General features: G+C 56.5%; 1 protein-coding gene across 1 annotated transcript; it reads left to right on the forward strand.

Annotated features, from left to right (window-relative positions):
* Window positions 1–988: 988 nt before the first annotated feature.
* Drc7 (dynein regulatory complex subunit 7) lies at window positions 989–19,511 on the forward strand. The gene is made up of 17 exons (XM_076839182.2): window positions 989–1,182; window positions 1,534–1,717; window positions 2,574–2,699; window positions 3,152–3,346; window positions 5,974–6,132; window positions 6,551–6,769; window positions 10,096–10,224; window positions 13,697–13,769; window positions 14,515–14,643; window positions 14,834–14,962; window positions 15,691–15,911; window positions 16,540–16,755; window positions 17,295–17,405; window positions 17,484–17,594; window positions 18,473–18,667; window positions 19,200–19,339; window positions 19,418–19,511. Exons 1-17 carry the CDS (start codon window positions 989–991, stop codon window positions 19,509–19,511), a joined length of 2,625 nt encoding a protein of 874 aa, XP_076695297.1.
* The last annotated feature ends 1,093 nt before the right edge of the window (window positions 19,512–20,604 follow it).

Consider the following 20,604-nt stretch of genomic DNA (forward strand, 5'->3'; position numbering starts at 1 on the left):
TGTCTCCTCTCGGCGTCCTTAGCTAGCGGGCAGCCTTGGCCCTCATGTGGGTCACTCCTGGCCATGGGCTGGCTCTCACCCCCTGCTCCACAGGCAGGTGCCAGGCAGGGAGTGGGGTGAGGACCAGGGTCTGCGCCCCCTGGGCCCTTTACCCTCTCCCTCAGCACTTCTGCCCCCACCTCCCTGTCCAGAACTGGGTCACACCCAGGCCACCCATAGCTGCAAGAGAGTCTGGGAAGCTGGACATTTCCAACCAGGCCCCGTTTGAAATTGAGGTCCTGCCATTTGGAAGCTGGGACTGGATCTTCGGGGAGTGACCAGCAGTCCACATGAGCCCCAGGCCAGGCTCTCCTGGGGCAGCTGGGCATGAGTGGCCCCTCAGTGTGGGTAACGGGATGAGCGTCCTCTGGGTCGCGTTACCCCTGACCTTCAGTGGCAGCCCTGCCCTGGAACTCTCGTTGCCTGGGTTTCCAGTGTGATGAGACGAAGCCTGGTTCACCTGCTGCCTTTCTGTTTGGTCCTAGTCTCTGTCACCTTCCTATCGTGACTTGTTTTTAAGCCAACTCACTTATTGGATTTTACGAATACATACTTAACTGGGAAACGTTATAGCATGCAATCGTCCCTCAGTGTTGGCGTCGCTTGCTTGAAATCATCCAAATAAACATCGAACAGCAGCGAGGCCAGGGGAGGTGCTTTGGGCCACTGACTCCGGCCCTGACCAGGGCTCCCAGCCTGGGCCTGCCTTGTCTCTTTTTTAAGGTGTTAGGAGTTGCTGTCCCTTAGGAGTTGCTGTCCCTTAGGACTTGCTGTCCCCACTAGCACCACGCAGTCTTTCTCCTGGATTGAAGGAGGGGGTAAGAGGGACTCACTTCCCTGAGGGAGTGGAACCTCCTCCAGGGCCTCCAGGGCCCCCGGGGCCTCCCCGGCCTGCACCTGGGCCCATCCCAACACATCCTCCCCCTCCAGACGGCCTGGGACCCCCAGAATGGAGGTCCTGACGGAGACAATAGAGGAGGATGAGGCAGCCGAGTGGGAGGAGGCGGCCGAGCAGCCTGAGAGGTCTGAGAAAACGAGGCCAGCCGAGGCCCAGAGGGAGGAGACCACCCTGTCGCCCGAGATGCTCAGAGACCTGGAGAGGAAGCTGTCGGAGATCGAGGTCCCAACCCCGGGGGATCACCTGTGAGTGTGTCGGCGTGGGGACTTCTGACCCAGCAGCAGCCCCGGCACAGGCAGACGGGGACCCGCAGGAAGGGCCAAGCAGAATGGTGGCACCTGGGGGCTCTGCTCTCAGACTGCCTAGTGTGAGTCCCCACTTTGCCCCTACCGGGCTGTGTGACCTTGGACAAGTCACTCAGTCTCTCTGTGTCTCAGTCTCTTTTAACAAGGGCAGGTGCTAACAATGGTGCTGGCCCTGGGTAGTTAGTTGTGTGGTTTAAATGAGGAAGGGGAAAGTCCACGGCAGCTCACATGGATCCCCCTGAGGGCCAGGAGAAGCCCCTCGGACTGAACACCAGCCCGGTCATGACACAGGGCCTCCTTCTCCACGGATGCGGACACTATCGACATCTCCAAGCTGCCCTTGACCTACAAAACCAACACGCCCAGGGAGAAGCTCATGCTGCAGGTGGCGGACAACTTCTCCCGCCAGTACAGCCACCTGTGCCCCGACCGCATGCCCCTCTTCCTGCACCCCCTGAATGAGTGCGAAGTGCCCGTAAGCCTGGGTCCTGGAGGGCAGGGCCGGGGTCGGGGCCCCGGGCAGCGGGAGGTGGACGGGTTCTCCAAGGTCTGGGGGCCCCAGCACAGAGCTCCTGTGGGTGGGGTTTCTAGTCCAGATGCCGGCCCTGGAGCGCAGTGGCCTGGAGCCTGCAGACCCGGCCCTGGGCAGCCCGAGGCCTGGGGTGAGCAGGTCCAGAGGAGGGGGAATTAGGATTTGGGTGGAACACAAGGCAAACATCACCTGGGGTCTGTGGGACCCGCTGGCCTGGCCGGGTCACCTCTGGATGATGCCTTGCTCCTCTGTCTACAGCTGGAGAGAGCCTGGGAGGGTCACAGGGCTTACAGGAAGGAGCTGTTGCTTGGGTCCTGAGGCCTGGCCTTGACCTCGTTGTCTTCTTTCCCTGCCTTTCCCTGGGTGGGGACAGCTCTGGGACTGGGGACGATCCTGAGCTCTGCCCAGAACCTCTGTAGGCCCTGGGAGGAAACCTGATCTCCCCCTTCAGCCCTGCTTGCTGGGTCACTTCAGGCTGCTCGCTTGGCCTCTCTGGGTCCCCTTTGGTGCCCCGGGGGTTGGAGGAAGGGATTCCCTCAGCCTTCCCAGTCCAGATGCGGAATAAGCTTGTGCCACCCCAGTGCCACCAATGTGGGGGGCTCCTCCCGGCCACTGAGGGCTGGCACGTGCCAGGCCTGGGCATCGCCTTCCCCGCAGGCCACCCGCCATGACTCGCCATCTCGGGGCTGCGGGCCTGGCCGCCTGTGTGCTCTGGCTCCAGGGTCTCCCTCACCCCAGGCACAGATCTCACGCCCCCCACCCCCCGGGCCTGGCCCAAGGAATGTGTTTCCACTTGCAGAAGTTCGTGAGCACGACCATCCGGCCCACGCTGATGCCCTACCCCGGCCTCTACAACTGGGACAGCTGTGCCCAGTTCGTCTCCGACTTCCTCACCATGGTGCCCCTGCCTGACCCCCTCAAGCCGGTAAGTGCCACTCACGGGCTGCTTCCAGAGGCCCAGGAGGCCTAAGACAGGAGGCAGGCAGGGTCAGAGAGAAGGAGCCTCAGCCAGTCTCAGGCCACAGCTCCTCAGAGATTCCCTAGAGGGAAGCAGGCCCAGAGAGGGACAGCCACTTGGCTGAGGGCGCATAGCAAGCTGGGTCTCCTGGCTTCACCTTTGTCTCCTCTTCCTCTTTCTGCCTCAGAGTCTCCCTCTTCATGACTTTAGGAGGTACAGAGAGCAGTGGGGGTGCCCAGCTTCCCCGTGATCCGCAGCCCCCTCTTTGGGCTTCTGACTAGTTAGGTCAGCTTCTCATTGAGAACGGGGAGAGGCAGGAAAGATGCACCTGGGCTCGCTCCCGGCCCCGACGGGGCCTGTGGCGTGGGGCGGAGGCGGGCAGCGGTGCCCGGCCGTGCTGACCTGCTGGCGGTGGCCAGCCCACCCACCTGTACTCCTCTACCACGGTGCTCAAGTGCCGGAGGGGCAACTGCTTCGACTTCAGCACGCTGCTCTGCTCCATGCTGCTGGGCTCCGGCTACGATGCCTACTGCGTCAACGGCTACGGCTCCTGGGACCTGTGCCACATGGACCTCACGCGGGAGGTGTGCCCGCTCACCGTGAAGCCCAAGGAGGTACGCCCGGCGCCGGCGGCCGTGACAGCCCGGGGTGTGCCTTCCTGGGACCGGGATGCCCTCCTTAGAGAGCCCGTCCTGCCCGGGCACAAGGACACGGCTCCATCGCCAAGCCCCTAGCCCCCAGAGCCACTCGTCACTTCTCTGTCCTTAGCACCCAACTCTCCAAACCGAAGGTCCCTTCCCACTTGTCTTCACTCCGTTTAGGCTACTGTGTTCCCGCTGGGGACGTTTTTTGAATGCCACGTGGTCTTCATCTTGGGTCCTTTGGTAGAAATCCAGCCAGTCGATGGCACAGGGGGAAACCAAGACCACAGGCTTGGCTCTCACCACTCCCCGCCTCAGCTAAAGAGGCCTCTTTAATAACTAGACAAACAAACAAACAGCAGAAACCCCACACAGCCACGCCCCGGGGGTGCGACTCTATCCTGAGTCTGTTGACTGAACGGCCAGAATGGAGGGCGCCAGGAGAAACACCCTAAAGAGAATTCTCATGATGGGAATCTCAGAGGCCTCTCTCTCCGCTGGGAATCTAGTCCTCCTCCAGACAGAAGGTGTTTCTGGTAACCTGGGTGATTCTGCCATCAGGGTCTGCCTTCAAGGTCGTCTGCCGCTCAGGGATGGGACCTGGGGTCCGAGGGGTCCAGCATGATGCTGGGTACCTGGGCCACACCTGGGGGAGCACCTGGGGGTCCCAGGCTCTGTCGAAGGAGGGCCTGGTGGCTGGGGCTCTGCTCCCAGGGGAGTGGAGGCTGGACCGTGGAGCTTGACTTCAAAGGCCTCTGAGCCCACTTATGGGCCTCTTGCCTTGGCCAAAAGTTTTTTTCTAAATATATTTTTTAGTTGTTGATGGACCTTTATTTTTTTTAATTTTTATGTGGTGCTGAGGATTGAACCCAGTGACTTACACACGCTAGGCAAGTGCTCTACCATGAGCTGCAGTCCAAGCCCCAGATTTTAATCATCAAAATTATATCAATCAATAACAGAGAGAGAACTTTCCGGTCTATGCCACCTCCCTGTCATTGATGTGGCTGCTCCTCTCAGTAGCCCCGTGGGACGGGTGTTATCACTGTCATTTCAGAGATGAGTCTGCTGGGACCAACAGGGAGGTGAAGCAATGTGGGGGAGCCCCACGGCTGGTGGGTGGAGACCAGGGCCGCACCCGGGGCTGCCTGCCTCCAACCCCTGCGGGGTCCCTCTTTATTCCCCAAACTGTCCCAGAAACTGCCACAGCCCTGCACCGTCGGTGGCTTATCTCCTAGCACACGCTTAGACACACACACGTGTTCACACACATATGCCACACCCTCACACCTGCATGCACACAGACCGCTGCACCAGTGTGCACGCGCTCTCACCCACGCACAGGCGTATGTATGCACACGTGCGTGCACAGCCTTGTCTTTTCCTTCTTGGGCAGACAAACTCACACTTTGAGTCAACATGGGAAGCCCTCTAATGATAAGATCTGAAAAATCCACCCCCACTTCCCCACCTTCTAGATCAGACCCAGGTCACCCTAGATGGGCAGTGGGTGGGGAAAAGGAGAAGCTCCCACCCCTCAGCTCCTGCCCTGACGGCAGCAGGGTTCCGAGTTCAAGGCCAGCCTGGGCAACTTGGCGAGACCCTAACAGGGACGAGGATGGAGAGAACCCCGGGGTCCAACCTCCAGCACAGACCGTGGGAGAGAGGAAGGGAGGGAGGGAGAAAGAGGAAAGAGAACGAGGAAGAGGAAACGAGAGCGAGGCAGGAAGTGGAGAGACGTGCAGGACCACGCTCCCTTCAGGACACACCCCGGGGACCTAACAGCCCTTTCCCAGGCCCCACCCCCTAATGGTTCCACCCTGTCCCAAAGCACCTCAGGTTGGTGAGCAAGCCTTTAACACATGAGGCCTTGGGGGACATTTCAGACCCAAGGTAGAGCACCCGTCAGTCACCATCTGATAAAATCATCACCCCCCTTTGACTCATGCATCCTTTAGAAATGTGGATTGTTGGTTTGTGAGATTAATTTTTCCTTCCTTCCTTCCTTCCTTCCTTCCTCTCTCCCTCCCTCCCTCTCTCCCCCTCCCTCCCTCTCTCTCTTTCTTTCTTTCTGGGCGTGAACCCAGGGACATGCACACACTAAGCATACGATCTCCCACTGAGCTACATCCTCGGCCTCTGAACTCTTTTTTAAAAAAACTTCGTCTTGAAGAGCAGAACGCGTGCCCATCTTCAACACCCATCTCCGTGAACCCCCCTGGTCCCCTGCACCCAGATCAAGAAAGAGAACGTGCCTGCGCCCCAGGAAGCCCTGTGTCCAGTTACTGGTCCCCCTCCCCAGGGCACTTTCCTCTCTACTTCTCAGAAGGAGCCAGGGAGGAGGTTTCTAGGGCTCTCACCCACTTGCAGAAGAGCTGAGATCTGCAGAGAAGAGAAGACCCCTCCAGGTTCCCGGAGCTGGAGCTGTGGCTCCCTCTGCTCTGAGGGCCACAAGACCCAGAGCCGGAGGGACAACTGTGAGCCCTGTTGCAGGACCAGGGGCTGAGGACCTGGGGCCAGAGCAGTGTGTGTGTGTGTGTCAGAGAGAGAGAAGGATGCACATCAGGGCTGCTGACTCTACCTCTCTCGCTGCGCGACAGGCAGTCAAGAAGGAGGAGAAGGCGCCCCCTAAGAAGTACGCCGTCAAACCCCCACGGGACCTGACCAGCCGCTTTGAGCAGGAGCAAGAGGAAAAGAGGCAGCAGGAGATCAGAGACCAGGAGGAGAAGCTGCGCAAAGAGGCCGAGGAGCGGCTCCTGGTGGGTCCCTTTGGCTGGTAAACCCTGAGAGAGCGACAGAGCCCAGTTGGAGAGCCACAGATTTAGTGGGATCCTTCCATTTTGTCATTAAAACACGGAGCTTGCTGGGTACGGTGGCGCACACCTGTAATCCCAGCAGCTCCGGAGGCTGAGGCAGGAGGATTGAAAGGTCAAGGCCAGCCTCAGCAATTTAGCACTGCCCTAAGCCATTCAGTGAGACCCTGTCTTTAAATAAAAAATATTTTAAAAAAAAGGGCTGGGGATGTGGCTCAGTGGTTAAGCACCCCTGGGTTCAATCCCTGAAACCGGGGTGGGGGGACCCCATCTTCTGCCTGTTCCCCAGCCCCAGGGAGAAGTCTAGACCCCCAGCTCCTCTCCCCACCCTACCGGTCAGTGGCCACCCATCTTTCTCATGCAGGAAGAAACAAAGGTGAAGCCTGACTCCCTGCACGGCCTGCGGGTGCACTCCTGGGTCCTGGTGCTCTCAGGGAAGCGCGAGGTGCCTGAGAGCTTCTTCATCGACGCACTCTCGGGGCGCAGCTACAGCCCCCAGGACGAGCACTTCCTGGGCATCGAGAGCCTCTGGAACCACAAGAACTACTGGGTGAACATGCAGGACTGCTGGAACTGCTGCAAGGTGACCCCCGGGGCAGGGTCCCCAGATGTGTGGCAGGCACAGCCTGCAGGAAGGCTCTCCCCACCCCTGGGCTCCCACAGCCCACGCTCCTGCCCACTGTGCCCGTCAGCTTTCCAACACTACGACAAAATACATGAGATAAAAAAAATATTTCAAGGAGGAAAGGTTTATTTTGGCTCATGGTTTCAGAAGTTTCAGTTGATGGTGGCCAGGCCCCGTAGCTTGGGGCCTGCAGTGGCACAGCACATAATGGCAGGTGAGTGTGACATCTGTTCTCCTCAAAAAGGAAGCAGGGAGGTGCTCAAAGTGGTGGCATTTGCCTGTAGTCCCAGCGACTCTGGAGGCTGGGGCAGGAGGATTGCAAGATCGAGGCCAGCTGCAGCAACTTGGCAAGACCCTGTCTCAAAATGACAAAAAGGGCTGAAGATGAAGCTCAGTGGATCAGAGCCCGTGGGTTCCATCCCAGTACCCAAAACAACAACAGCAGAAATCCCTGAAGATGTAACTCAGAGTGGTAGGTCACAGGCTTAGCACGTGTGTGGCTCTGGGTTCAACCCCCAGCAACACACACGGATGCAGCAGAAGCAGAGAGAGAGAGAGAGAGAGAGAGAGAGAGAGGGAGAAGGGACCACATGCCTTTCCAGGACACCCTCCCCAGTGACCTAACTTTCTTCCATGGGGACCAAGCCTTTAATACACAAGGCCTTGGGGGACATTCAGACCCCTACCAGAGCACCCATCAGTAGCCATTCTGATAAAATCATCATCTCCCTTTTGACTCCTGCACCTTTTTAAAAATATATATATATATATTTATTTACTTATGTTTTAGTTTTAGGTGGACCCAATATCCTTATTTTATATTTATGTGGTGCTGAGGATCAAACCCAGTGCCTCACGCATGCTAGGCGAGCACTCTACCTCTGAGCCACAACCCCAGCCCCTCCTGCATCCTTCTGAACGTGGATTGTTGTTTTGTGTGATTCACTTTCTTTCTTGTATGTGCATGTGTGAGGTGCTGGGAACTGGATCCAAGGCCCTGCACATGCTAAGCATGTAGCACTGAGCTACATTCCCAGCCCCTGGATATTTTCAGACTCCGTTGAAGTAGAGCAGAATGCGTGCTCCTCTTCAATGTGGAACTCCATGAGCTCCCATCCACAGAGCCCTGGTCCCCTGCACCCAGATCAAGAAAAAGAACACTGCCCACACCCCAGGGAGCCCTGTGTCCAGGGACTACTTCCCCATAAATGAATGCATATATTATGTAAGTGGCACTGACACACACACACACACACACACACACACACACACACACGAGTGTACAGAGGAGGGCAACGTCCTAGGTGTACATCTCATTGAATTATCGCACTCTGAACACACCTGCATTATCGGGACCAGCGTCTCAGAAGCCCCCTTTCTCTCTTCTCCTGGTCACTAATTCTTCCACCCTCCAGCTCCGTGGTAGAGCACCTGCTTAATGTCATGAGGCCCTGGGTTCGATCCCCAGCAAGGAAAAAAAGAAGTTCATGCAAACCAACAACCCACATTCCAAAAGGAGGCACAGATCAAAAGGGAGACGATGCTCTTGCAGGCATGGTGATTGACGGGCCAGGCGGTGGGCTGCGGGGACTCGGCAATGGTGGGGCTGGGGGCGGATGAGCCCCCCTTGACTTAAACGACACCCATTAGTGTCGCCTGACTTTGGACTGAGTGTCCTTGAGTCCTGCCGTGTCTGCTCTTCATGCCTGGAGTCTGTCCCCCTTGGTTTTGTTTGTGAGGGTCACCATCAGTGTGTGCAGCTGGGGTTTGTTAGTTCTCATTTGTCTTATGGATTTGTCATCCCCCGAGCACACCACATCTTATTTTTCCGTGCTTGAGTTTCACATTGAGATAATTTTCAGTTTGGAAATATTTTAGACAGTGTTGCTCTGAATATTTTCCGACCCGCGTTTCGGTGAACATACATATCACTTCAGTTGGCTAAACACACAGGAGTGGGGTTGCTGGGTGACAGGGAGGCGCGTGTTTGGGGGTAGTTGATTCTGCCCATTTCACCAAAATGACCGCACGGATTCCACTGTCCCCAGCAGCGCAGGAGGGTTCCAGGAGCTCCCCCGACATTAGTGCTGATCCTGGGTATTTCCTATGCTGCTCCCTTTGGCTGTTCCAGAATGGTCCTGCATTTACCAAATACATTTGATATTTTTCCAACCACCCTCATACCCAGCAAGTTCTAAACCTGCTTATTAATTTAACATGAATCTGTAGAGACGACTGGGAAGCAGTGGAACCTGCAGGGGGAGGACCCCGATGCGGGAGCAGGTGGGGGGGGTGTCGCGGCCTGGAGAGGGCTTCATGTCCCTGGCTCCCCACTTCCTGCTCCTCCCTTTCTCACACCCTCCCTGCCCCTCCCCCACTGCCAGGGGGAGAGCTCTTTCCCCCCACCTGTCTCTGCCTCGGAGCTAGCCCACCGTGGACAGAACCTTCTGGAACCGTGAGCCGATAGAAATCCTTCACCCTCTGAGTTGATTTTCTCAGAGGTGACAGGTGACTGACGCAGAAGGCCAGCACATGACCTCGTTCCCCTTAGCAGGAGCGGGACCCTTTCTTAGTTTTTCTGTTTCCTGCTCAGCACTGTGTCTCAAAGTTCCCATCGGAGGCTGCTGTCTGCCTCCGACTCCAGGATCCCTCACCCCTTACAGACACCCCTTCCCAGGACTGGGATCGCCGAGTCCCGGGGTTGGTTTGTGTGTCATTGAGCTGGGGTCTGGGGTGAAGCTGAAGTGGCCAAACCATTTCAGTCCATCTCCCTCCAACAGCGAGAGGATCCCGAGGTCCTCCCACCTGCCCCTCGATGCCACCCCCACTTCTGTTCTGCCGGCTGGGGAGGGTGAAGGGAGGCCGCGTTCCTTCCCACTTCTCTGTTGAACCGAGTTGAGGCCTCAGGTACATTCGAACTTGTTGGGTTTCCTCTTCTGTAAATTGTTTACTCCCATTCTTCCCCCTTTTCTGTTGTTGTTTATGACAGATGATCACCAGTGCCTTGTGTATTCTGGGTACAATCACAGGTCACTTTTAGACATTACAGACGCCATCTTCCATTCTGCCGCCTGTCTGTGCACTTGGCACGTGGCTTCCTTTCTTGAGTGCGCGTCTTTCATTCTGAAACAGCGGGGTGCGACAAGGAGTGTGGGGTGGCCTCTCAGAGCTGCCTGGAGTTGCCCAGGCCCCCCGCTGTCTGGGAGCAGCTGTTCCCATGTCCCCAGGGAGCAGGGGGAGGCATGGGGGCCGTGGCTCACTGGCTGATTCCCCTCCCTCATCAGGATTTGATCTTTGACCTGGGAGACCCTGTGAAGTGGGAGTACATGCTCCTGGGGACCGACAAGCCTCACCTGTCCCTGACTGAGGAAGACGATGAGGACTTTAACGATGAAGATGATGTGGAAACGCTGGTGAGTCTCGGTGGCTGAGGCAAGGGGCCGGGGGTGTGTGGGAGAGCTTTGCACCCTGTCGCTCAGGCAGCCTCAGGTTTCCCTGAGAGCATGAGTGTGCGTGGGTGGGGTGGGGGGCACCAGGCCAGGAACAGCGTCTTCAAAGCAGAAGGGCCTGGACAGGGCCCTTTAAGACGGGCAAACTGAGGCCAGACACATTCAGTGAGCCTTCCGGGGGACTTGAACCCAGGTCTCCCGCCCCCTACAGTCTGCCCTGTTCAGGGCTCGTCCTCCTCCTTGGAGAGCTGCCTCTTGGTGCGGGGTCATAAGGCCTCTCCACAGCCTCTTGGAGCCCCAGGGCCAGCGGCCCTTCACTTCCCTCCCCAGGAGTCACATGGCCTTCTCGTCTGTCCTGTCAGTCTTCTAAGGTCGCGGGCCCAGGGCCTTCCCCAAGTCGCCAGCCTCACCTTTCTGATTTTCCTTCAGGCGTCTTCCCAGAAGGTGTGCATGATCTTCCCTGTATTTGGAGGTCAGGGGTCGGGGCCTTCACGTTGGCTGGGACCTTGGGCTAACCTTCCAAGGTCAATAAAACCATTAAAAACCCCGGTTTCCTCACCTGTATGTTAAACCGGGAGAGTGAGTCAAAGCCATATCCATAGGAACAAAAATAAGTGCTCCAGTCGGCTAGGGCTGCAGGACAAAGTGGCACAGACCAGGTAGCTTGAGAAACCGACGCTGTCTCCCGTTCCAGGGGCTGGAAGTCCAAGACCAAGGTGACGGATCAGGGAGGTTTCTTCTCAGGTCTCTCCTGGGTTTGAAGAGAGCTTCTTCGCCCTGTGTTCTCACATGTCCTTCCCTTTGTATGAATCTGTCCTAATCTGTCCTAAGCTCACTCGCTCTCTTTTTTTTTTTGGTACCAGGATTGAACCCAGGGGCACTTGACCACTGAGCCCCATCCCCAGCCCTATTTTGTATTTTATTTAACAATACGGTCTCACTGAGTTGTTTAGTGCCCTACTTTTCCTGAGGCTGGCTTTGAACTTGTGATCCTTCTGCCTCAGCCTCCCAAGCCTCTGGAATTACAGGCATGTGCTACCGCACCCAGCCTAATCCCTTCTTGTAAGGACACCAATCATATTGGATTAGGGCTACCCGATGACTTCACTTAAACTTTTTTTTGGGGGGGAGTACCAGGGATTGAACCCAGGGGCATTCAACCACTGAGCCACATCCTCAGCTCTATTTTGTATTTTATTTAGAGATAGGGTCTCACTGAGTTGCTTAGCACCTCACTTTTGCTGAGGCTGGCTTTGAACTTGCAATCCTCCTGCCTCAGCCTCCCGAGCTGCTGGGGTTTCAGGGATGAGCCAGTGTGCCCAGCTATCATTTAAACTTAATCACCTCTTTAAAGGCCTCATCTCCTTCCCACCAGCATTACCTGTTTCCTCACATCCTCATCAGTACAGTAATTTTTGCTGTTCTGATTGTTGTAAAGTGGCATCTTGTTTAAATTTTGCATTTCCTCCATTTTTTTATCTTCTGTTTTTCTTTAGTCAGTCTTCATGTGGTTCTGCTATCAGAATCCACCTCTACTTCTGTCAAGTCTTTCTTCTTGACCAAATTTGATTCCTCCTTTCACCTTAACTTTATCTTCGATGATTTTTTGTTTCATCTAAGATAAGCGACATCTTAAATACTTACTTGTTTTCAGTGTTTATTGTTTTCTGATAAAGTATTTAAAGATACAAAAATTTCTCTAATTACTCTTTTAGACATATCCTGTAAATTTTGGCTGATGGTATTTTCATTCCTACTTATAACTTCTTTCATGGTTTCTTCTTAACCCAAGGATTTATTTTTTAGATATTAAGTCGGCAGGTGTATGAGTTTTTACAGTTTCTTTTTTCTTGCTTTCTTTTTGCATTGCATTCTGGTCAGAGAACGTGACTGGCATGATGTTACATTTTTTAGACTATCTCGATGCTTTCTTTGTGGCCTGATATGTGGTCAGTTTTATGAATGTCTTCATTTGCCCTTGAATGTCTATTGAATGTCTGTATTGAGGACAAATTTCTCTACAGATTAGTGTGTTTTCCCATTTAATAAAATATGTCTGTATATTATTTTAAAAGACCTCATCTCCAAATACTGTCATATTCTGAGGTCCTGGGGCTAGGACTTCAGCATGTGGGTTTTGGGGGGACACAGAGCAGTACCCACAGCCACAGGCGCACTCAGGCCCCACCAGGGGCATGCCAGGTTCTGTCCTAGGTGAGGGACTTGAATTCACTCATCGAAACCTTCCCAGCCACCCAGTGAGGTGGGGACAGGTTTCATCCTCCATACTGTTGCTCCCTTTTACTTACAGAGTTGAAGGAACTTTCCCCAAGGGACACAGAGCTGGGACTTGAACCTAAACAATCTGGCTCCAAAGTCAGAGTTTCACCAATGATTCTCCTACTTCCTGGTGCTGCGTGAGAATAAAATGAGCCACTGGTGGGACGTGCTGGGCACAGTGCTGGGCACCGTGCTGAGCCACGCCTGGCCCTGTGTGGAGTCATCTCTGGAGATGGGTGTGGGAGCCTCCCTGGTGCAGTAAATCCTGGGCACCAGCTCCCCCTGCTGGTCATGAGAGGTGGCTCAGCCCCTGCCCAGGGAGCCGGGCCTGGAGACCAGGGACCCTGTCAAGGGACCAGACTCGTCCCTGGCCAGGGAACCCCTGTCACTGGCAAGCCTCTTAAGAGCACTCAGCTGTGGGTCCCCAGGAAAAATCCGAGCCTCCAGGCACAGCCCACTCACCTCGCTGCCTCAGAGACTCCTGCCGATTCTCTCTGTTGATGATTCTCCTATCATGTCCCCTGTAGAAAGCAACGATTAGATGACCAGGTGTCGGGTCTGAGCAATGTTCGTAGGATAAAAGTTATAAACTGAGAAAATCGTATCCGAGTTTCTGAAGCTGCCTAGTTCGAGGGCCCTTTGTCTAGCCCAGACCTTATTTCACAGAGTGGGAAACGAAAGCTCAGAGAAAAAAGTAATCATGTCAGCAAGGTGGCGCTCAAGCACTTGACACACATTGTCACCTAGGCCTCCCGAGTGGCTCAGCTTACGGTGAAGGACACTGAGGCTCAGAGTGGCTAAAGGACTTGCCCAGGACCCCTTAGTTGGTGTTAGATTGCAGTGTGTGTGGGGGGGTGGGGGTGGGTCTTGTGTGCTCCTGACACGAGCCAGTGGCTGCCTGAGCCTTGACCAGGACAGGCGGCCTGCAGGGCCCAGCGTCGCTGTCCTAAGCCAGGCAGGCGTAGGGAGGTCTCCGTGCCCAGGGCTGGGTCCTCCTCAGTTTCTGTATCTTGGGTCATGCTCCTGGCCCCTGGTTCCCCAGGAAGTTGAGGGACTACCCTGGCTTGACTGCAGTGGGGGACAGGGACAGGGTCTTTGCTGTGACCTCTGCTGCAAGGCCCTCAGCACCACCACCTGCCCCCTCCTCTCCCTGCAGGGCAAGGAGGATGAGGACAAGAGCTTCGACATGCCGCCCTCGTGGGTGGAGCCGATTGAGATCACTCCAGAAGGTCTCTGCTGTTCGCGGGTTCACGCCCCCTCTCCAGAACCAGCCCCTGGGACTCTGGGGAGGTCTGAGCCACAGCTGGGCAGGGGCACTCTGCAGAGGCTGCCTGGCCTCTCCTATCCACCATGGCTCCCACCCTCCTTCCTTCCTGGCTCCGTGGCTCTGGGCATGACACCCACTGGTCCCTGAGACCCCAGGGGAGAAGGTCAGGGGCAGTGCCCGGCAGGTGGCTCAGGAGGTGTCAGGTCCTGGGCGGGGCAGGCAGAGAAGGCTGGAGGTGCCCTGTATCGTCACCTGATGACTGCTAGGTGCCCACCTGCGGGAGGACGGGTCATTCCAGCAGGTGGTGATACTAGGGAGGTTGTCACGGGGACCAGGGCAGGAGCCCCCGGCCCAGCCCAGGACAATGGACTGCAGGTGGGCAGACAGAACAGGGCTCCAGAAACAGGGAACACTTGGGCAAAGTCATGAAGGGTGCAGAGTGAGCCCAGCAAGGCTGGGAGGGAACAGTGTTCCTGGCAGAGGCACCCGCCCCGTGAAGGGCCTGGCGGAGGGCGTGGTGTGGCAGGGATGCACACGCCCGACTTTGGGGATCTGTGCTCTGCCTGGCTGAGAATGAGCACCGGCTGGAGCCAGTGCCGGTGACCTGCTCCTCGGCCTCCTGGAGTGGGCAGGGCGGTGGCCGCAGATGGAGGAGTGCCCCTAGGTGGTGGCCCTCCTGTTCTCAGTCTGGAACGCTGCGTCCACAGAGTTCGAGACCCGCTGTCCCAACGGGAAGAAGGTGCTGCACTACCAGAGGGCGCAGCTGGAGAAGTGGGCGCCGTACCTCAACCCCAACGGCCTGGTGTGCCGCCTCACCACCTACGAGGACCTGGAGTGTAAGAGGCCACGCCAGCTGTGGGGGTGGTGGGGTGTCCCAGTGGTCCCCCAACATGCTGTGTGGCCTGGGGCATGTCCCCTCTACGCTCACAGTGTGCGTGGGCACCAGTGGCCTCTCTGCACTGGGAGTGGCGGGTTAGCAGCATGGAGGGCTGGCCTGGCTGCAGCCGGCACCCATCGGCCCCACAGGTACCCAGGTGCTGGAGATCAAGGAGTGGTACCAGAACCGCGGGGACAAGCTGGAGCTGAGGCACATAAACAAGACCACGGGCCTGATCATCGACTACTTCAAGCCGGGCCACCCCCAGGCTCTGCGAGGTGCATGGACCCCACTGCTGGGAGCCTAGGGCTTTGGGGAGGGGCCTTGTGCGTGCCTTAGAACAGCCTCCAGTTTTGGTGGCCAGCAACAGACCTGCCTCTCCCTCCCTAAGAAACCCGGGGTGTGAGTGGTCGGGGGACGCCCAGAGCCTAAGGGAGCATGGGCAAGGCTCCTCTAGGGAGGTCAAAGCCAGGGCCGTGTGCCCAGTCAGTGGCTGGGATTGGGCAGAAATCCTGCCATCACACAGTGGGGGCCGCATTTAAAGGGGCTAAAGATGCTGAGCAACAAAGCCAAGTTCAACTTTTCTGGAGGACAGTTGGGCAGAATATATTAATAATATATGTTAATATACAGTTGGGCTAGAGGTGTAACTCAGGGGTAGGGCATGTGCTTAGCATGAGCAAGGACCAAGTTCAATCCTGAGCGCCAAAACAATAATAATAATTAATAATAGTCAAAAACTTCTTGACCCAGCAATTCCACTGCTGAGAACTTGTTCTTCGCAAATAGTGGACAAGAACAAAACTGCACGGTGCAGAGGTTCATTATGATAGGGTTTATAATTGCAAAAAACTTGGACACAGCCTAACTAGCCAGCAATACGGGATCGGTGACATAACACTTGCTCATCCATAACGGAGCGTTGTCCTCTTCCTGTGCCTGGGGTCCGGGTGCCGAGCCTAAGCTGGAGTTCCCGGCGCTCACCAGGCTCCCCTCTCCCCCCCAGTGCACTCATACAAGTCCATGCAACCCGAGATGGACCGCGTCATGGAGTTTTATGAAACGGCCCGCGTGGATGGCCTGCTAAAGCGAGAGGAGACGCCCAAGACAATGACAGAATACTACCAAGGACGCCCAGACTTCCTCTCCTACCGCCACATCAACTTTGGGCCCAGGGTCAAGAAGCTGTCTCTGAACAGTACAGATTCGAACCCCCGACCCACGGTGGTAAGAGCTCGCTGGGCCTGGGCTGGGCTGCTTGCCCTCTGGCAGGCAGAGGTCACCCCGGAAGGGGACAGCACTGGCTGTGGAGTAGCATCAGGCCCACGTTACTTCCAGGGCCAAGCATTTTACCAAATGCACCACCCCAGAGCCATCTGGGGCCACCTGAGCCCTCAAGCCTGGGCCAAGGCGGCTTTTCTTTCCTCCTCCTTACCAAAAAAAAAAAACAATGTGGGACTAAACTCCTAGAAACTATGGGAACAGAAACAGAAACGTAAAGGGAATATCTTGCAAGGAGCCCTCGGTGCTGCTGTGGATCCGTGGGTTTGGTCTTTTTCTCATTTAACTGAGATCTGGGTGGGATGGGGGTCAGAATCCTGGGATCAACCCGTCTCCCTTGAGCTCTGCATTTTTCTCCAAGTCGATACAATTTATTTGGCACCTGAGGGAGCTGGAGAGAGGGGTCCAGGTCCACGTGAGGCTGGAGTGGCCTGCCCTGAGAACCTGTGGGCCACGAGTACCCTGTGTGGCCACCCAAAGGATCCAGACCCAGTGTGTCAGAGTCCCCGGCGCCTGCCGCAGAGCGCCCGATGAAACCCCTTCCTCTCATCCCGCGCCTGTTCTGGCCTCACAGAAAATCACTGAGCGGTTCCACCGCAACCCCGAGAAGCCCGCTGACGAGGACGTGGCCGAGCGTGTGTTCCTGACCACCGAGGAGCGCATCCAGCTGCGCTACCACTGCCGCAGCGACCACATCACGGCCAACAAGCGCGAGTTCCTGCGGCGCACCGAGGTGGACAACAAGGGCAACAAAATCATCATGACCCCGGACATGTGCATCAGCTTCGAGGTGTGCTGCGGCCGCGGAGGGTGGGGCAGAAGGACCCGGGCCCTGTGTCCCCTTCCAGCAACCTGGGGGACCAGGATGGGCGCTTTCGAAGCCCACCTTGGAAATTCATCTCTGCCCTTAAAACCTTCCATCTGGGGACCCTTCCCCTTGCAGCTCCCCTGTAAATCTTCTCTTTTCCACCAAAATAGAACCCAGGAGGCTGAGAATGCTCCTCATGGTCCCCCCCACACCCAGTCAGAACAGATTCTAGTATGACTCCTGCCACCCATGCTGGAAGGGAGAAGGTTCTCATCTCCTCTGAGGATTTCACCGTCAGTAGTCAAATCCACACCCTCCTGGCATATCCCTCAGTCCCCCACCTCTTCAATTCCTCTTCCATTATTATCTGTATATTTGTAAGGGAGGAAACAGATCCAGAGAGGTTCATCAACTTGCTCGAGGTCACACAGCTAGAAAGAGGCAGGAGTAGATTTGAACCAAGCGGTCCCACCGTCCTCGCCACTGCAGCCTCTCTCTCACGGTGGTGGTTCTGGTCCCAGGTGGAGCCCATGGAGCACACCAAGAAGCTTCTCTACCAGTATGAGACCATGATGCAGCTAAAGAATGAGGAGAAGCTGTCCAAACATCAGGTCTGGGAGTCCGAGCTGGAGGTGAGTCCCCGTGGGAAGAGTGGGTGGGCGGGAGGCAGCCGGGGTCTTAGTTATGCCCTTCGTCACCTCCCAACTCAGGTGCTGGAGATCCTGAGGCTTCTGGAGGAGGAGGAAGAGGCGCACACGCTGACCATCTCCATCTACGACACCAAGCGCAACGAGAAGAGCAAGGAGTATCGGGAGGCCATGGTGAGCCGCCCTTCCTGGCCCAGGCCTGAACTTTCCTGGACTCCCTGGCCGCCAGGGTGGTGAGGCCCATAGGGAGTGGGCCACGAGCACTCCAGGAGGGTGAGGTTCTGGTACTGTGAGATCACCCTCGCCACTGAGCTGACCCCATGAGTCACCCCCCAAAACATTTGGGATCCAGGCCAGGTCTCCTCACCCAGGGGCTGTGCCCAAAGCCAAGGCCTGTGGTCATGGTGGAGGAATTAGGATGGCATGCCCACCTCCACCTAGGCTTTCTCCAGGTTGTGGCCGAGCTGGTAGCCCCAGCTGGTAGCCGCTGGCCCCCCAGGTATTCAGCTCACACTGCCAGGCTGCAAGGCCCAGCTTGGTTTTCAAAGCCAACTTCTAAATCCTCTTCTCCACCCAAGTCCCAAGTGCAGACTTCTAAAAACAGTTTGGGCTTGGCGAGGCAGGACAGGGCATCAGATGACCGTTTTCAGATCCCCAGAGGAGGGCGTCGGCCCCCATGTCTCCACCTTCACTGGTCACCCACGCAGGGCATAAGGGCCAGGGTGAAAGGGAAAAATGAAGGGGCCAGCTGGCATTCCCTATGTCATCGGTAAGCACCGCCCTTCATCCAACAAGCATCTACTATGGATCCCAGGCACCAGGCCGGGTGCTTTATAGGTGTGATCGCACCTGAATCCTCGGAGGAGGAGCCTGAGGCTCAGGTAGAGACGTGAATTCACGTCAAGAATAGAACTGGATGTTACCCTTAAAGATGGCTACAAGAGACTGTCCCGTTTCAGAGGGGCAGGCACTGGGACCTGCCACCCTGCTGATAGAGCTGGTCAGGAGGTCGGGGAAGGCTCTGCTGATCCAGCCGCCCCTCCCTGCCACAGGAGCGGGTGTTGCTCGAGGAGCACATGCGGCAGGTGGAGACCCAGCTGGACTACCTGGCCCCATTCCTGGCCCAGCTGCCCCCGGGGGAGAAGCTGACGCGCTGGCAGGCCGTGCACCTCAAGGAGGAGTGCCTCGGCGATTTCAAACAGAGGCTCATTGACAAGGCCAACCTCATCCAGGCCCGCTTCGAGAAGGTGGGCCAGGCCGCAGCAGGGAGGGGCCCAAACCTCATAGATGTGTGGGGGACCGACTGTGTCGGCGACACATTTCTGGATGGCTGAGCTGTTCCTCGTCACTGGTTTACTGAATGGATGGAGGGATGGCAGATGGATGGGTGGGTGGCACATTGTCATAACCAGTCCCTGACCCATTTCTGCTGGGTTGGCACACAAGCAGCATCTCGCTTAGTCCTCACACAGAGCTCCACAAGGAGCAGGGAGAGGGGTCCCTCGTTTTGGAGACAAGGAATCGGAGGCTCTGAAAACCTTGTCCAGAGCCACGGGGCCGTCTTGACCCTGCTCTGACCTCACGGATGTGAAATAGCTCTAAACATGACCCCAGTTCTTCCACCCAAGTCATCTCTGGGACCCCTGCCTCTGCCCCTCTGACTCTGTGGGCAGGGACAGTGGGGCCACCATCCGTGGGGCCACCGGGTAACCAGGGGGATGGCGGCCTGGGTGAGGGTCCAGCTTCACCATCCCGCCTACTCGTTTTCCTGACCCTCAGGAGACCCAGGAGCTGCAGAAGAAGCAGCAGTGGTACCAGGAGAACCAGGTGACCCTGACCCCAGAGGACGAGGACTTGTACCTGAGTGACTGCTCTCAGGCCATGTTCCGCATCCGCATCCTGGAGCAGCGGCTCAACCGGTGAGGGGGCAGGCCTGGAGGACCTGCGGGGGCCGGGCCTCCGCTCCCTGGTCCCTCACCGCCTCCCTCTGTCCTCAGACACAAGGAGCTGGCCCCACTCAAGTACCTGGCGCTGGAGGAGAAGCTCCTCAAGGACCCCCGCTTGGCGGAGCTGCTCAAAGTCTTCATTTGACATCCTCGTGGGGCCCTGCAAGGGCCAGGGAGGGACACCTCGACGGCCGAGAGCCCCGTGCTCCCTGAGCAGGCTCATGCCTGTCTACTCAGGGCCTGGCCTCACTACTGCGGCCACCCCCTCCTCATAGTTTCCTGTGAATAAACACTTTGAATTTGCCTTTGAACTCCAGGCTTCAGCCCCGTCCCTTTTCCTTTCCTTTGGGTTAGTCAGCTTCTCGCTGCTGTGACAAAATACCTGAAGAAACGACTCAGAGGAGGGAATATTTATTTTGGCCCGTGGTTTCGGTCCAGGGTGGGCAGGCTCCATGCATCGTGGGCCTCGGGGAGGGAGCCCAGCTGCTCACCCCACAGCAGCCAGGAAGTGGAGAGAGGGGTGACAAGAACAGGACATATGACACAAGGGCTCTCCTCTTGTGGCCCAATCCCGCCAACTAGGTCCCACCCCCTACAGGTCCTACCACCTTTTGATCATCTGCTCAGCCATGAATCCCTCAGTGGATTGATCCACTATGAGGTCAGAGCCCTCATGACCAACCAGTCCCCAAGCCCCACCTCTGAACACTGCTGCATCAGGGACCAAGCCTTAAAAACAAAAGCCTTTGGGGGACATCCCAAATGCAAACCATAAAACCTTTCCCCACGGCCTGGGACTGCTCCCTGGCTGCCTTCCTCTTCTGCTTCCTGTCCTCTGTTGAAATATCAGGGGTCCCACAGCCACCTGCACACAGCTGGTTAGATCTCAACATGGTGAGGGTGGAACTGCTTACAAAGTGGGAATGGCGGGCTGGGGATGTGGCTCAAGCGGTAGCGCGCTCGCCTGGCATGCGTGCGGCCCGGGTTCAATCCTCAGCACCACATACAAAGATGTTGTGTCCGGAGAAATCTAAAGAATAAATACTAAAAAAATTCTTTCTCTCTCCCTCTTTTTAAAAAAAAAAAAAAAAAAACAGTGGGAATGGCAAGACCCATGCCCAAGAACCAAGAGCCCGAGGACTCGACATTAGAGTGCAAAGGATTCCAGTTCCTCCTCTCACCATTTACCCGTCTGTGAAAAGGGGACATCACCTGTTGCTTTAAATAAGACCTACAGA

The sequence above is a fragment of the Callospermophilus lateralis genome, chromosome 18 (genome assembly GCF_048772815.1).
Source record: "Callospermophilus lateralis isolate mCalLat2 chromosome 18, mCalLat2.hap1, whole genome shotgun sequence".
Taxonomy (NCBI): Eukaryota; Metazoa; Chordata; class Mammalia; order Rodentia; family Sciuridae; genus Callospermophilus; species Callospermophilus lateralis.

Excerpts from the sequence above, each read along its gene's own strand:
- Drc7 (XM_076839182.2), top strand. The coding sequence starts at position 989 with ATGGAGGTCCTGACGGAGACAATAGAGGAGGATGAGGCAGCCGAGTGG. Across the intron at positions 13,770-14,514 it reads GATTGAGATCACTCCAGAAG|AGTTCGAGACCCGCTGTCCC; the intron begins GTCTCTGCTGTT and ends CTGCGTCCACAG. Across the intron at positions 17,406-17,483 it reads TCTGGGAGTCCGAGCTGGAG|GTGCTGGAGATCCTGAGGCT; the intron begins GTGAGTCCCCGT and ends CTCCCAACTCAG.